The sequence below is a fragment of the Pristiophorus japonicus genome, chromosome 4 (assembly GCF_044704955.1).
Source record: "Pristiophorus japonicus isolate sPriJap1 chromosome 4, sPriJap1.hap1, whole genome shotgun sequence".
Classification (NCBI taxonomy): Eukaryota; Metazoa; Chordata; class Chondrichthyes; family Pristiophoridae; genus Pristiophorus; species Pristiophorus japonicus.
Genome location: NC_091980.1, coordinates 47,408,910 through 47,425,606, shown reverse-complemented (window position 1 = coordinate 47,425,606; position 16,697 = coordinate 47,408,910). Strand labels below are relative to the sequence as shown.

General features: G+C 42.6%; 1 protein-coding gene across 3 annotated transcripts in view; it reads right to left on the bottom strand.

The window, feature by feature from the left end:
• LOC139262889 (uncharacterized) overlaps positions 1–16,697 on the bottom strand; it is a 163,896-nt gene that overhangs the window by 83,020 nt on the left and 64,179 nt on the right. For all 3 annotated transcript variants that reach the window (XM_070878143.1, XM_070878145.1, XM_070878144.1), the window contains exons 6-9: positions 12,347–12,419; positions 7,989–8,436; positions 2,322–2,436; positions 1,103–1,152 (exon numbers count right to left, since the gene is read on the bottom strand). In XM_070878143.1, coding sequence (XP_070734244.1) covers positions 1,103–1,152; positions 2,322–2,436; positions 7,989–8,436; positions 12,347–12,419 — 686 coding nt within the window. The remainder of the gene's footprint in view (positions 1–1,102; positions 1,153–2,321; positions 2,437–7,988; positions 8,437–12,346; positions 12,420–16,697) is intronic.

Below are 16,697 nucleotides of genomic sequence, written 5' to 3'. Positions count from 1 at the left end.
AGCTGGCCCCTAAGGCCTGTTCCTCACTCTGGAGTGTCTTAATAAAGACTGAGGTCACTGTTACTTTCACCTCCCTGTGTGCAGTCTCATCTGTGTTAGGAACACAATACCGTGAACTTTTATCTTGTACAGTAACCTTTTATGAGGCATCTTGTCAAATGCCTTCTGGAAGTCCAAATATACCACATGCACTGGCTCCCCTTTATCCATTCTGTTCGTTACATCCTCAAAGAATTCTAGCAAATTTGTCATATGTGACTTTCCTTTCATAAATCCATGCTGACTCTGCCTGACCGTGCTGTTGGGGAGGGGTTAAACTAGCTTGGCAGGGGGATGGAATCCTGAAAATAGATTCAGTAGGGAGGGGAGTAAAGCTGGAACTAGAAAGCAAAAATAAAGAAAGTGAGTTTGAAGGAGAGAGGAAACAAGCAGGAAAAAAGGGTAAAAAAACAAATTTAAAGGCACTTTGTCTAAATGCACATAGCATTTGTAACAAAATAGATGAGTTGATGGCACAAATTGAAACAAATGGGTATGATCTGATAGCCATTACAGATGTTATGGAAGTGAAAGGAGGTCTTTCTGATGGAGAGAATATTGGGTTGGAAGCTCAGCTTCAGGATTGTGATGGAGGCAGAAGACAATTGCTTTGGTCTTCTCAATGTTTAACTGGAGGAAATTGTGGCCCATCCAAAACTAGATGCCAGACAAGCAGGTGTTGAAGAGATAGAGCTGGCTGTCATCAGCATACTTGTGGAAGCTTGACCCCATAAATTTGAATCATGTTGCCAAGGGGCAGCAAAAGAGAAGGGTCAAGGATAGATCTTTGGGGGACTTCAGAGGCAACAGTTTTGGGGTGAGAAGAGAAGCCTTTGTTGGAGATGTTCTGGCTATGACTGGATAGGTCAGAGTGAAATCAATGGAGGACATGTCCACTGAGCTAGACAATGTTTGAAATTGGAATAGAACTGATAGGACATTTACCAAGGTACATACCCAACTGTGTAGATGGTTCTACATATTATTTTGCTACAATTTTGCTGAGTTTTGTAAAATCGAGTATTTAAGTCACATGTGTATAAGTGAATAAGCAAATACATACCTAGCTTTAATGAGAAGTGCAGCCCCTGAAGTGGTGCTTTGTGTTGGTGTCTGAAACCAGAACAAGCACAGAGTTAATGTCAATACCGACATACTGCTGTCTTCGAGTGCAAAGGATTATATTATTTAGCTCTTTAAAGACCTCAGAATTCTTCAGCTAAAGTGGCACTTTTTAACAAATTACTTATTTTTCCTGAAACTGCTAATGTTTGAAGGCACTCAGCACTGTATTGGAGAGTTCTGAAGCAGGTCTATTTCCTGAAAGAGCTAGTATCAGTCTACACATCAGAGTTGCACACATAGTGGTAAGTTTCTGCTGCAGCAGACATAGCCTCTGTCTCTATCTATGCTAATCCTGAACAGGATGCTAGCAGGTCTAAGAAGAGAAGGGATTGGCTCAGCCTCCAGTTTTTTCTGAGTCTCTGTGGAGAGCTGCTCATGACAGCTCATCACTGGAAAGTTGTGTGTATATGGATATATATGTTCGATTGGGACTGTGGCAGGTTTGGATATAATGCCCCCATGTCTGAATAGTCTGCTAACACCAACTGTCTAGGTTCAAACAGAATGAATAGGCAGTTGGGCAAGGTACTGGTCGGGGGTGGGGAGGTTGTGACCATGAACCCACAGTCGTAGAAGCTAAGATTATTTTTGTGAGGCCTAGACTCCCAATCCCATTTTGAGATCATTACCCTCTGTTAACCCTGATTTTATCAAGTTAAAATTGACCTCCCATTAGAACTCAGCTTAATAATTTGAGCCTCCTTTGATGATTTTTAAAAATCAAGTAATAATAGTAAGTTTTTTAAAATTTTTCTCACTCATTTTCTCTGTTGGTTTCATCCCTCCTCTCCTCAAAGATACTATTTATATGACCTTCTACATAAAAAATCCAGATGCAAGCTTTTAACAATATGGACAAGTAATCATCATGTAATTTAAATTCTCCAGGCAGCAGTTTGTAATGGAAATAAATAGATATTCCCAGTGACCATCAGAAACACTCAGTTATATTACCTCTGTTACTCAGTCCCAGGTGTCTATTACTCTATGTTCAAACCACCTGAGCCCCTTAACTAAATTACAGCTCTGTAATTTCCAGATATCCATGATTTTTGATATTAACCACCTAAACCTCTCTTGGGCTTGCTCCCAAGTATCTATTGTTATCTCTATAATTTGCTTTTTGACAGCGGACATACTAACATAGCAACACTTACTGGATGTTCATAATCTAAAACTGATGATGTTCCAGGCTCATAATCAAACACGCTCCTTGGTTCAACTCGATAGCTGCAGGTTGCAATTTTGCTATTTGGAGGTGACCAGTTCATTCTGATAAAAAAAATTCAAATACAATTATTGATAGATTTCCCAGATTGCATTTTCAGTTCTGAAGCAAGTTTTACATTAGTATTGTAAGTACACTTTTATGATAGCAATGGTGGTGAGCACCTTGGTCACCCAACTCAGTGTGGGTCTGTGTCAGTGATTTGCCATAGAACAAGTTGCCATTCTTGGTGGTACAAGAGGAAGAAGTAGTGGCCAATGCTTAAATGGAGCATAGGCTTTTCCCAAAAGCAGGAAGCAACTGTCAAGAAGCGTAAACATTTTTTTTTGTCATATTTGTTCACCACCTAATAATTAGATGAAGAGATGCAGTAGCAGGGGCCTGAAGCTTGGTTTCCAGTTATCTTTTAAGCTAAGGAATGGATTATAATGTGGTGGGAGCCTAATTTGCAAAATTTGGGTTAAAATGAATAATTAATGTTCATATTGACATGTAGTTTTTCAATTTAAAGAGTAACTAGAGAACATGGATTAGTCAGAGTAGGAATCGCAGGATAGCGCAGATGAATACGTGGCTTGAGCAGTGGTGCAGCAGGGAGGGATTCAAATTCCTGGGGCATTGGAACCAGTTCTGGGGGAGGTGGGACCAGTACAAACCGGACGGTCTGCACCTAGGCAGGACCAGAACCAATGTCCTAGGGGGGAGTGTTTGCTAGTGCTGTTGGGGAGGAGTTAAACTAATATGGCAGGGGGATGGGAACCAATGCAGGGAGACAGAAGCAAAAGACAGAAAGGAGATGAGTAAAAGAGGAGGGCAGAGAAACCCAAGGCAAAAAACAAAAAGGGCCACTGTACAGCAAAATTATAAAGGGTCAAAGTGTAATAAAAAGGCAAGCCTGAAAGCTCGGTGCCTCAATGCGAGGAGTATTCGGAACCCAGGAGGGCTCTGAGCTATTTAGAGTTGGTGAGAGCTCAGATCAACAGGACCCCAAGAAAGAATGCAAAAGGCAGCAGGCAACAGAGCAGAGTAGCACTGGGGTAAGTGTAAACCACAAGGTGATAGGAAGGGACAATATGTATGAATATAAAGGGGCTGCAGGAGGGGTCAAAACTAAAAATCATGGTTTAAAAACGAGTATTAAAACACTCTACCTAAACGCAGGCAGCATTCGAAATAAAGTAAATGAGTTGACGGCACAAATCATTACAAATGGGTATGATTTGGTGGCCATTACAGAAACCTGGTTGCAGGGTAGCCAAGACTGGGAATTAAACATTCAGGGGTATCTGACAATTCGGAAGGATAGACAAGAAGGGAAAGGAGGTGGGGTAGCACTGTTAATAAAGGATGATATCAGGGCAGTTGTGAAAGAGGATATTGGCTCTAATGAACAAAATGTTGAATCATTGTGGGTGGAGATTAGAGATAGTAAGGGGAAAAAGTCACTGGTGGGCGTAGTTTATAGGCCCCCAAATAATAACTTCACGGTGGGGCGGACAATAATCAAGGGAATAATGGAGGCATGTGAAAAAGGAACGGTAGTAATCATGGGGGATTTTAACCTACATATCGATTGGTCAAATCAAATCGCATGGGGTAGCTTGAAGGAGGATTTCATAGAATGCATACGTGATTGTTTCTTAGAACAGTATGTTACAGAACCTACAAGGGAGCAAGCTATCTTAGATCTGGTCCTGTGTAATGAGACAGGAATAATAAACGATCTCCTAGTAAAAGATCCTCTCGGAATGAGTGATCACAGTATGGTTGAATTTGTAATACAGATTGAGGATGAGGAAGTAGTGTCTCAAACGAGCGTACAATGCTGAAACAAAGGGGACTACAGTGGGATGAGGGCAGAGTTAGCTAAAGTAGACTGGGAACACAGACTAAACGGTGGCACAATTGAGGAACAGTGGAGGACTTTTAAGGAGCTCTTTCATAGTGCTCAACAAAAATATATCCCAGTGAAAAAGAAGGGTGCTAAGAGAAGGGATAACCAGCTGTGGATAACCAAGGAAATAAAGGAGAGTATCAAATTAAAAGCAAATGCGTATAAGGTGGCCAAGGTTAGTGGGAAACTAGAAGATTGGGAAAATTTTAAACGACAGCAAAGAATGACTAAGAAAGCAATAAAGAAAGGAAAGATAGATTACGAAAGTAAACTTGCGCAAAACATAAAAACAGATAGTAAAAGCTTTTACCGATATATAAAATGGAAGAGAGTGACTAAAGTAAATGTTGGTCCCTTAGAAGATGAGAAGGGGGATTTAATAATGGGAAATATGGAAATGGCTGAGACCATAAACAATTATTTTGCTTCGGTCTTCACAGTGGAAGACACAAAAACCATGCCAAAAATTGCTGGTCACGGGAATGTGGGAAGAGAGGACCTTGAGACAATCACTATCACTAGGGAGGTAGTGCTGGACAGGCTAATGGAACTCAAGGTAGACAAGTCCCCTGGTCTTGATGAAATGCATCCCAGGGTATTAAAAGAGATGGCAGAAGTTAGAGCAGATGCATTCATTATAATCTACCAAAATTTTCTGGACTCTGGGGAGGTACCAGCGGATTGGAAAGCAGCTAATGTAATGCCTCTGTTTAAAAAAGGGGGCAGACAAAAGGCAGGTAACTATAGGCCGGTTAGTTTAACATCTCTAGTGGGGAAAATGCTTGAAGCTATCATTAAGGAAGAAATAGCGGGACATCTAGATAGGAATAGTGCAATCAAGCAAGTGCAACATGGATTCATGAAGGGGAAATCATGTTTAACTAATTTACTGGAATTATTTGAGGATATAATGAGCATGGTGGATAGAGGTGTACCGATGGATGTGGTGTATTTAGATTTTCAAAAGGCATTCGATAAGGTGCCACTCAAAAGGTTACTGCAGAAGATAAGGGTACGCAGAGTCAGAGGAAATGTATTAGCATGGATAGAGAATTGGCTGGCAAACAGAAAGTAGAGAGTCGGGATAAATGGGTTCTTTTCGGGTTGGAAATCGGTGGTTAGTGGTGTGCCACAGGGATCGGTGCTGGGACCACAACTGTTTACAATATTCATAGATGACCTGGAAGAGGGGACCAAGTGTAGTGTAACAAAATTTACAGATGACACAAAGATTAGTGGGAAAGTGGGTTGTGTAGAGGACACAGAGAGGCTGCAAAGAGATTTAGATAGGTTAAGCGAATGGGCTAAGGTTTGGCAGATGGAATACAATGTCGAAAAATGTGAGGTCATCCACCTTGGAAAAAAAAACAGTAAAAGGGAATATTATTTGAATGGGGAGAAATTACAACATGCTGCGGTGCAGAGGGACCTGGAGGTCCTTGTGCATGAATCCCAAAAAGTTAGTTTGGAGGTGCAGCAGGTAATCAGGAAGGCGAATGGAATGTTGGCCTTCATTGCGAGAGGGGTGGAGTAAAAAAGCAGGGAGGTCCTGCTGCAACTGTACAGGGTATTGGTGAGGCCGCACCTGGAGTAGTGCGTGCAGTTTTGGTCACCTTACTTAAGGAAGGATATACTAGCCTTGGAGAGGGTACAGAGACGATTCACTGGGCTAATTCCGGAGATGAGGGGGTTACCTTATGATGATAGATTGAGTAGACTGGGTTTTTACTCGTTGGAGTTCAGAAGGATGAGGGGTGATCTTATAGAAACATTTAAAATAATGAAAGGGATAGACAAGATAGAGGCAGAGAGGTTGTTTCCACTGGTCGGGGAGACTAGAACTAGGGGCACAGCCTCAAAATATGGGGGAGCCAATTTAAAACCGAGTTGAGAAGGAATTTCTTCTCCCAGAGGGTTGTGAATCTGTGGAATTCTCTGCCCAAGGAAGCAGTTGAGGCTAGCTCATTGAATGTATTCAAAACACAGATAGATAGATTTTTAACCAATAAGGGAATTAAGGGTTATGGGGAGCGGGCGGGTAAGAGGAGCTGAGTCCACGGCCAGATCAGCCATGATCTTGTTGAATGGCGGAGCAGGCTCGAGGGGCTAGATGGCCTACTCCTGTTCCTAATTCTTATGTTCTTATGTTCTTATTATATGTCACAATTGATGAACATATCTCTGGTCGTAATGGCCTTAAATGAAATGAATTGAGTCCATCTTACCTCAGTTCTTAGTGGGCATGGTTCTTCAGTATACAAATGGCCATAATTTAACACGCATTAAATTGGTAATCTGATTCATACAATAGGGGAGAACAGCTAAAGTGGGGAATGGAAAACTTCATGCTGACACAACATCTAACTAGAGAAATAGCTAGAGTATATCCAAACTGAGCTGCTTCACTCCGTATTCAGCAGTGCAGGAAAGTCTGTCCCACCCCAGACAGTTTATTCTCCCAAATCTAGTCCAGACTGGCAAAGCCAGTTCTATACATAATAACAGCACGAACAGCAGTTAAAACTATGTTCAGCCTCAGATCTCTCATCCCAGAACTGGCCTACTGTTGTGGAGCTATAACTAGAAGTTTGCTGACACTTCATTTTCTTTATTGTTGGTGCTCTAATCCAAACTTGGATACATTTGTAAGAAAAAATGAAAAGGATAAAACAGCAACAGCACACCAGGACTGAACATTTGGATAAATTCAAACATTGGTCGTAGGATCAGCATCCAAACCTAAGGCCTAGATCAAAGAGCATTGATTCTTATTCATGCTCTTTCGAATAATGAAGCTGATGTATAAGGTTCTAGAGTTATTTCAACTTTTCAATGCCCATATGGTCTCCAAATATTTTCCATAACACAGGGAAACCAATCTAATTAAATGGGTTCATATATGCTGATGAATATGGGTAGAGAATGGACAAATACATCCTCCCTCTACCAATATTGTCACAAAGAAACAAAAGGATTCATATAATTTGATAACTAGATTTGCAGGAATTGAACAGTCAAACATCACAACACATCCACATATTCCTTCACTCTTCACCTACACTGGGATGAACACTTGCCCACCTCAAACTCATATATCAATTTCCCCATCACGTGCTAAGGTTGAGACTTCAGTTATAATTAACAAAAAACACTACCTATCACATGGTTCCGGTTTGGGTGGAGTGTAGAATGTTTCATTATAAGGGGTGTCACAGATGTGTGGGGCAGACTGGTTGGGCTGGGTGCTCTTTACCTTTCTGGCATTGTTCATTGTTCATAAGTTTATATGTAACCTTCAGGGCTGCTGACCTTGTCTGCTTGCGCTGACACGACGGGCCGAAATAGTCTCCTTCTGCGCTGTAAGTTTCTATGTTTTTATGTTTCGATCTTTGAAACCATGGCTTCAGCAGCAGATGATAGTCTCCCTCCCCCTCCCGCCCACCACTCCCCCACCAACCCCCGCCTCCCCAATAACACTATTATGGTGCAGAAACCTATGAAATATGTAAAATAATGGTAGGAAGATGTACCCCTATGTGCATGGGTATTTTCTATAGGGACATGCACTGCTGTCCCTAGAAGGTCCACAGTTTATTAGGCAAAATGTAAGTACTTGTTACCCTGGAATGGCCCAACTGACTTGTAATATCTGAAGCACTCTTGTTCAATGAGTTCTTTAGTACAAGGGGATGGAGAACTTACTCTTCAACAATAGCTTTGGTAGAAGAAAGTGAATGAGGTTCCTTTGCTGCCAGTGAATTGCAGGGTATTTCTGTAGACGTTGTTGACTGACGATCGTTTGAAGGGGCTGTGTAATTTTTGCAATTCCAACCAATGGTATCACGGAGGTTGGCTGATAAGGGGATGGAGCTACTTTGATCACTTTTGCTGTCAGAAATGTTGGGGCATAGACATTGTGATTGAGGGCTACAATTTTGCTTTTCACTATTAGAACTGCTGAGTGGTTCTGACAAAAGTGGCCATTTGATTGAGTAATTTTCCTTTGTTGTTGCATTGTAGGGCAATGGTCCAGTTAGCTGGGATCTTGACCTATAACCCGTTGCAGAACAGGAAAGGGGCTGTTGTTTTGTTGGATCGACCTCCCACTTCTTCTTCTTGGCATCAACAATAGAAGGCATCCCATAATCTTCTATAATAGAGAGGCAGTATTTTAATAAACAGCCTCAACAAGTTGTAAAATATCTAAGCAGTTTTTCATTCCACACTCAAAAGTATTAAACATAAAAACTGCAGGCAATTATAAAATAATTTAAAGATGAACTGCTTCAAATTTTCTTTCATTTTCTAGACATACACTTCACATTAAAACAAATTATGAAAACATGATCATTTTACTGTGTGTGATGATAAAGAATGGTTGATTTGTGATGATTTAGAGCTTTACAGACAATACTTCCTGTGCGCAGCATGAAGGACTACTTTCACAGGCAAGCCCACACTTCCAAAGCACTGAAATTTGAGTTTCTATGTAAAGTAACGTGGGAGGTAGCATATCTGGCTGAAAAATAAATTCCCATTGCTGCTAATAAGGTCACTGACTACAGCAAGATATACCTGTTGTCCTCCAGATCCCTTCAATATGTGACACAGATTACATCGCCCAAACTATATGCTACGACTCAAGTTTATTAAGAATAAAGTTAAGCAGAAGCAAGACCAGGCTTTAGCAGATTAGAATACGACAGGTAATTCCACAATGTCTCTTTCAAAGCAACAAGTCAGGGAACTGTTAGCAGTTCTCTGTTTAATGTAAACAATGTGTGTTCTTAATTAACTGTTTTTTTGCCTCCACCCAAATGGCAATACAGCAAAAAAGAGAACTGGCGAACTAAGAAATGCTCCAGATTTTCTTTTTGTCAGTCGGGCTTTGAGCAAGACATTGTCAATCAACACCATCTCCAGACACTATGGCTGAAATGTCTGCTGGAACAGACTCATATTCCCTTGGTGAGTCAGCAATAACAAATAGCTCTGTGTCTTTCTTGCAGCCTGGTATTCACATTTTTAAACAATTACATCTTTCAGAACAGGCTCTGCATGAACATTGTTCCTTCATCCCCTATTAAATGTTAATTGCCAGATCAAATGGACAATTGCAGCCAACCATACTATGGTAGCAACTCTCAAACAACACAGTGAAAAAGTTACCCTCTCCCATATATAGTTTTTGGCCATGCACAGTTTCCTGAAATGTAATTCGAGAAGAAAAGAAACTTTCAAAGGCATCCTATTTACATAGCCACGAGCCAAAGAATGTATATATTGCAAATGGCCAGCATGTGATCACTCAAAGCAGTAACCAAATTAAAGTAATCTCAGGTATAAAGTCCCTTAAAAATTTTAAAAATATAGTATGTTTTGAAATTTAACAATGTCTCTGATCAATTGTAACCATAATAATAAAAATAGTTGTTCTTCATTCTCAGATAAATTATGCCCCTTTAAGATGTAAATAGAACAAGCTGGAGGGCAACTATAGTGATAGAGTGCTTGACCTCTCAGCTAAGAGTTCAGAGTTCAAATTCCAGCTTTGACGGACATTTGCACAATGGTGTTCCCAAATCCATCAATCTTAGCCGAACAAATGAAAACAAAAGGAGAAAATTAAAGGAATAATAGAAAAAAATATACCTGGCATATTAATATAGGCTAGTACTAAGTTTCCCATCTCAAATATTAGGTTATTCAATTTTGGGGGACATCACAACGAACCACGATTCTATCCTTACCCAATGTCCACACATGCGCTTTCTGCATTGTGGTCAGGAGTGGGGCCCGTATCTAATTTTTCCCCACCCAGCTGAGGCTAACTGCAAAAGCCCAACTGTTGTATTGGCTGACATTGGGTAACTGAACAGATGCTTAAAATTGACTCAGCAACCACTGGGCTTTGTAGCTCAGAACCAGACCAGGGAGAATATTGATGAAAAATAATGTAACACATCATGCAAACCCCACACTGTCAGGGTTGGAATATTCTACTACGTTCAGTTCACTGTTTTGCAGTCGCTAATTTTAGCAAACATTGTTTTAGATTTTGTAGGTCCATCTTTTGAAATGCGATCAGAAATCAAGGAACAAATTACTGTACTTTTATGTGATTTTCCAGCTAACATAATACAGCCAATAAGGTAGATGAGATCTATATTAACCCTCCCGTAAAACCTAATACAGGTTGAACCTCTCTTATCCGGCACCCTTGGGACCAGGCCTGTGCCGGATAAGGGATTTTGCCTGACGAGGGGAGGTCACGTGTTCTATCGTCTTTTACAACTGCCAGGCCCCAGCCCCAGCCAGCCAGCCCTGATACAGATATCCCTGACCCCGCAATGCACCACCCCGCCACACCTCCTCCCCCCACCCCCCACAATCTCCAAGACTCATTGAAAGTAATGAAGAGGTATTTTCTTTTTGTTTGGCCGAGGGCAATGGGAAGGGGAGGAGCGGCCAGCCCAGGACACGGCCCACCAGCCCGACCCCAGAGGGAGCGTGGGAGGCAAGTTGATGGGACTCAATGCAATCCGTGTGCTGAGCCGGGATCGCGTTAAGAGCAAGCCCGCCCAGCGTAAGCGGAGCTATGGCGGCTCTGTGGTTGCAGGAGTTCTTGGCATCAAGGAGAAAGATAGCGGCCAAGCTCAGCAAAGCAAAAAACTAGCCGGGGGGTTTAAACATTTATTTTGAAAAAAAAATGTTAACAAGCTTTTATTTATAATTTAATTCAAAATATAATTATTAGCAGTACAGGTTGAACCTCTCCCCCCCCCCCCCCACCCCCGCCCCCGCTCCACCCTCGCCCCCTCACCGACTTGAATATCCACCCTCAAGGCCACATAGGCAATCAGTGCCTTCAGAATTGGACCAAGGATGGAGTCTCCATCTTCAGGAGAGCAGAGAATATTGGCGATATGAAAAAAATGTATCTGTGCATGCAAGGAATGATGCCGGATGAGGGGTGGTGCTGGATAAGAGAGTCCCGGATAAGAGAGGTTAAACCTGTAGTTATTTTCATACTTTTAAATATTCCAATAAAAACAACAATATAAAGGGGAAAAAATTATTATCCTGAAATAATGATTTATCAAATGCATGGATGTCAACCCAGGAGTCCAGTGACAGAATATGTACATCCCTTTATTAGCACATTCACAACTACATTTTAAAATTAGGCATTTCCAAGTCTTCCTGGTAACAGCTGCTAAGGAATTTTTAAGTACATTGGCACAGAATTTGCGGTGGGTGATGATGGTGAACTGTCAGCGTTTGCCGTCATTACCCCTCTGAAACTGACCGCAAAATTAGGATGTAGCGCATGTGCATCTAAACACAGAAATCCTGAAGTTGCGGTCAGTTATTCACTGCTCTGACACTGGCTGCACTGTGGAGTCCCCCACTCAGCTGCCCCCATGGCTGGCAATCAGTGAAATCAGTGAAACTGATGAAAAATTGTGCTTTTCTGTGATAAAAGCACTGTTATATAACCCATTAACTGTTAAGCCTTGTTGGAATAGATATAACTGGGGTTTCAACAGTGATTGGCTGGTAAACAAACGCTCTGGCTCTGAAAAACTAATTTTTATATTTGTGGATTGTCAAATTTCTCCAGTATGATAAAAAATTACAATTTTTATAAAACTTTAAAAGATTTTTTAACAGCTTGTTCATGCCATTTCAGCTTTTACCGTATCCCCCTGTGAAAGTCCCAATCGTTATTTCGCTCTCTGTAACATTTTTTAAAAGTCTGGAAAAAAGCATCTTCCCATTTCCTGGTTTCCTGTCTGTGGGAAATCTTCAATGTGACTGGCTGCTTAGATAGCTTGTTGACATCACTGCAGCATCACCATAGGAATCCCCTATTCACAGCGCTACAATCAATTGAATGTCGAAAAAGGCAAACTTCTCACCACAGAGATCGCAAGATTGTGAGATGTCTGTGGGCAGTTTTCTTTAAGGCTTTGCTGCTGACCACAAAGTACAGACCTATATATTTGTATTATGTGTTAATTCCATGCAAACAAAGCAGGTAATTAAATGCTATTTACCTGCCTTCAGTACACTGTAACCATCTTTAAACATGGATTTGTACCAAGGCTTTGGTCCATTTTCAACTGGAACCTGAAATAAATGATTAATTGGATCAGAGTTTATCTGGATATTTTATCACATAGCGACAAAATACAGAAAATATATCTCCCAGCATCCTATTTAACATCTGCTAGATTGTCAACCAGTTATGATGTTTTACTAATTCAATCACCAAAGAATGTGATACAGCGATTTATTTTTACTTAGTCAGTAAGATCAGGGAAATTGCTGAAATATTCTAAGACCTGTTGATAGTAAAATAAAATACAGTGCGAGGAATGTTCTGTATTTTCCATATCAAGCCTATTCCTTCTAACAGGCTAAGATTAATTTCTACTCCTGTCAGCTCCACATAAACCGGGCAAAATAGTGGAAATACTTTGTCCATTAGATTCAAGGTAGTCAATTAACAAATAGACATTGTCCATTTCATGTAAAACGTCAAGTGAATCAAGGCAGTAATCCTGCTGAGAGGATCAGATGATATTACAGACTGTAATAGTAAAGCTTCAGTGGCTTACATGGTTGGAGATAGCTTCGTCAGTGATCAAGACCACTGACAAGGCCATCTCTGACCACATCTTTGTATCCCTTAACCAACCATATTCCCCATACCCACTTCCAACCCAACTTTCTTCGATGACCACCTCTGGAAAAAAGCTCTCTCACAAGTAATTTACAACTACATTCCCAAACTTCCAATTGTCTAACCTTTGACCCTCCATCTGCAGCCATCAATTGGATCAACCACTCCTTCACTGCAACGGTTTTGATATCCTTGTCGCAACAAAGCCTCATTGCCTCGCATTCCAGTCATTTCCCCAGAATGGCTCCCACCATCATCTTCGTTAATCTAGGATCTAGGATTATCCTGGAGAGCAAAGATCACCTCTGGCTTCTTTTCTCAACTACTAAGTATTTCCTTAAATCCTTCTCCCCTCTCCCCTCACCTTCAACAGGTGAGAAGAATTCAAGGATTTCTTTGTCAACAAGATAGAGATTGTCCATTATCCCCTTCCCCTTGCCTATTGATCTAAACCTCTCCCCCCACCCCCCACCCCCCACCCCCCTCCTCCCCAACCCTACATGCCCTCTCTAAGCCACGAGAACCATCTCTTGCTCACAATTCCACCTAAACTGCTGACCATCCATCATTCCTTCTCTGGTCCCCATGCAAGCTGAAATTGTAAATGGGTCCCCCCACTCAACCATTGTCTCCCTTTCAAAATGACTTTCATCACCCCCTTCATCAAAAAATCCACCCATGACCATTCTGTATTTATAAACTTCTGTCCCATCTCCAACATCCTTTTCCACTCCGAAGTCCTTGAACATCTTTTCACCTCCCAAATCTGTGTCTATCTCTCCTGCAACTCAATGTTTGAATTCCTCCAATTTGGCTTCTGCCCCTACCACAGCACCAAAATGGCCTTAACCAAAGTTACAAATGAAATGCTCTGTAGCTGTAACCATGGTGTATTAACCCTCCTCTTCCTCTTCAACCTTTCTGCAGCCTTTTGACACAGTTAACAACACTATCCTCCGTCAATGCCACTCCTCCATTTTCCAGCTGTAGGACTGCCCTCATTTGGTTCCACTCTTAGTTATCTGATTGTAGCCAGAGGATCTACATCATTGCTTCTCATTCCACCCTTGCCATTACCTCCAGTGTCCTCCAAAAATCTATTCTTGGCCCCTGCTTTTCCTCATCTACATGCTGCGGTTTGGTAATATCATCTGCAGACATGGGGTCAGTTTCCACATATACGCTGAATATATTCAGCTCTACCTCTGCACCACATTTCTTGATCCCTCCATTGCATCGCTGCTGTCCAGCTGCTGGCCTTTCATCCACTCTTGAATGAGCCACAATTTCCTCCAGATAAACATTGGGAAGGACAGAGCCACTGGGGCCGAAAGTCACTGTCCCCGAAGGGACGGCTATCACAGGGTTTGGGCGGCCGATCAAAAAAATCGATCGGCCGCCGTGACCGGCTGTTTTCCCCTCCTGAGCCATGGGGGGGGGGGGGGCGGTGGAATTGAACGGTATGCACTTCCGCCAGAAACGATGGGGTGAAGCTGCTGTAAAGGAAGGTTTCCAGCAATGACCTCAGTAGCATGCGGGCTGCTGAAAAGCGAATAGGACAGCGAAATTCAGCGATGAAAATGTAGGATTTTTCCCGGCAGTGTCTCCCTGAGGTTTGCCAGTCGGTCCAGGAATGCGACACCGCTGGAGTTTTGCCGTGATCGGGTCCATTTGGCATGGAAATACTTTTATTAATTATTAGTGTTTTTATTTCAGATTCCAACATCCGCAGTAGAAACATAGAAACATAGGAAATAGGTGCAGGAGTAGGTGATTCGGCCCTTCGAATCACCTACTGCACTACCATTCAATATCATGGCTGATCATTCACCTCAGTACCCCTTTCCTGCTTTCTCTCCATACCCCTTGATCCCTTGAGCCATAAGGGCCATATCTAACTCCCTCTTGAATATATCCAATGAACTGGCATCAACAACACTCTGCGGTAGAGAATTCCACAGGTTAACAACTCGCTGAGTGAAGAAGTTTCTCCTCATCTCAGTCCTAAATGACTTACCTCTTATCCTTAGACTGTGTACCCTGGCTTTGGACTTCCCCAACAGCAGGAACATTCTTCCTGCATCTAACCTGTTCAGTCCCGTTAGAATTTTATATGTTTCTATGAGATCCCCTCTCATTCTTCTAAACTCCAGTGAATACTGGCCCAGTCGATCCAGTCTCTCCTTATATGTCAGTCCTGCCATCCCTGGAATCAGTCTGGTGAACCTTCGCTGCACTCCCTCAATAGCAAGAAAGTCCTTCCTCAGATTAGGAGACCAAAACTGAACACAATATTCCAGGTGAGGCCTCACTAAGGCCCTGTACAACTGCAGTAAGACCTCCCTGCTCCTATACTCAAATCCCCTAGCTATGAAGGCCAACATACCATTTGCCTTCTTCACCGCCTGCTGTACCTGCATGCCAACTTTCAATGACTGATGTACCATGACACCCAGGCCTTGTTGCACCTCCCCTTTTCCTAATCTGCCGCAATTCAGATAATATTCTGCCTTCGGGTATTTACCCCCAAATTGGATAACCCCACATTTATCCACATCTGCATCTGCTTTTGAAATAGTTTTATTAATTGTTTTGGCTCCATTAGCCCTGCTGAGTGCTGCTCAGATTTTCACAGACTTTTGTACAACTTTCAGGTCTGACTCTTTAGTGGAGGCCTGTGGGCTGCAGAGATATGCTTGGCAGGGTTCACCCTGAGGATGGGAGGAGTTTTAGGAGGGAAACACCTGGTACATCTGGTCAGAAGCAGGGTGGCATGCAGCTGAAGGCATCGCCGTCAGCACCGTGCAGAGAGGCAGCGGGCAAGAGAGGCAGGAGCCATGATTCGTTCTTTTTGCGCCAGACCAGTGTGCCCACCATCTTCACCGGTCTGAATCAGGATTGCGTTCGGCTGCTTGGGGACAAGGGATATCCCCTGTCCTCTTGACTGCTCATTCCTCTGCAGAACCTCAGGACAGTGCCAGAGCATGCATACAATGATGCTCATTGTGCCACCAGGTGCATCATCGAGCAATGCATAGGCATCTTTAAGCAGAGGTTCCGGTGCCTGTACCGCTCTGATGACACCTTGCAGTACTCTCCTCAATGGGTCTCCATAATCGTCGTGGTCAGCTGCGTGCTGCACAACCTGGCCATCATGAGGGGACAGCCGCTGGAGGTTGAGCCAACAGTACCACCTGAGGTGGAGGAGGAGGCTCAGGAACAGGAGGAATGGGAGGAGGAGGATCCTCATCGCCCCAGAGCTAGGAAGCGTAGTCCCCATCACAACCCTGGGAGGGAGCTGAAGCTACGTCTCACAGCTGCTCACTTCAGATAAATTCATCCACACATGACCGTTCAGTCCCAATTTCAATGGCCATCGCAATGAATGCATTAACGCAGAATTGCCCACTCCCAAATGAAACAGCTGACCAGATATATGTGCCAAAAATAAAGATTTATCTAATTGTCCAAATCACTGCAAAAACAGAACATAAAGATCAATATAATAATACTGCAATCAATTTTTATGCCTGTGCATCTCTCTATAGCACATGTTATGCGTGACTACCCTAACACTACGCCTAACTGTCATCCCTATGGCTGCATCATGGGTCCAGGAAGGCTGCTGTGTTTGTTGTCTGGGACCTACAGCTGTTCTTCTAGCACGCCCTGGAACAACTCTGGGCTTGGAAGGGCCAGATGCAGATTGGCCAGCACTCTCC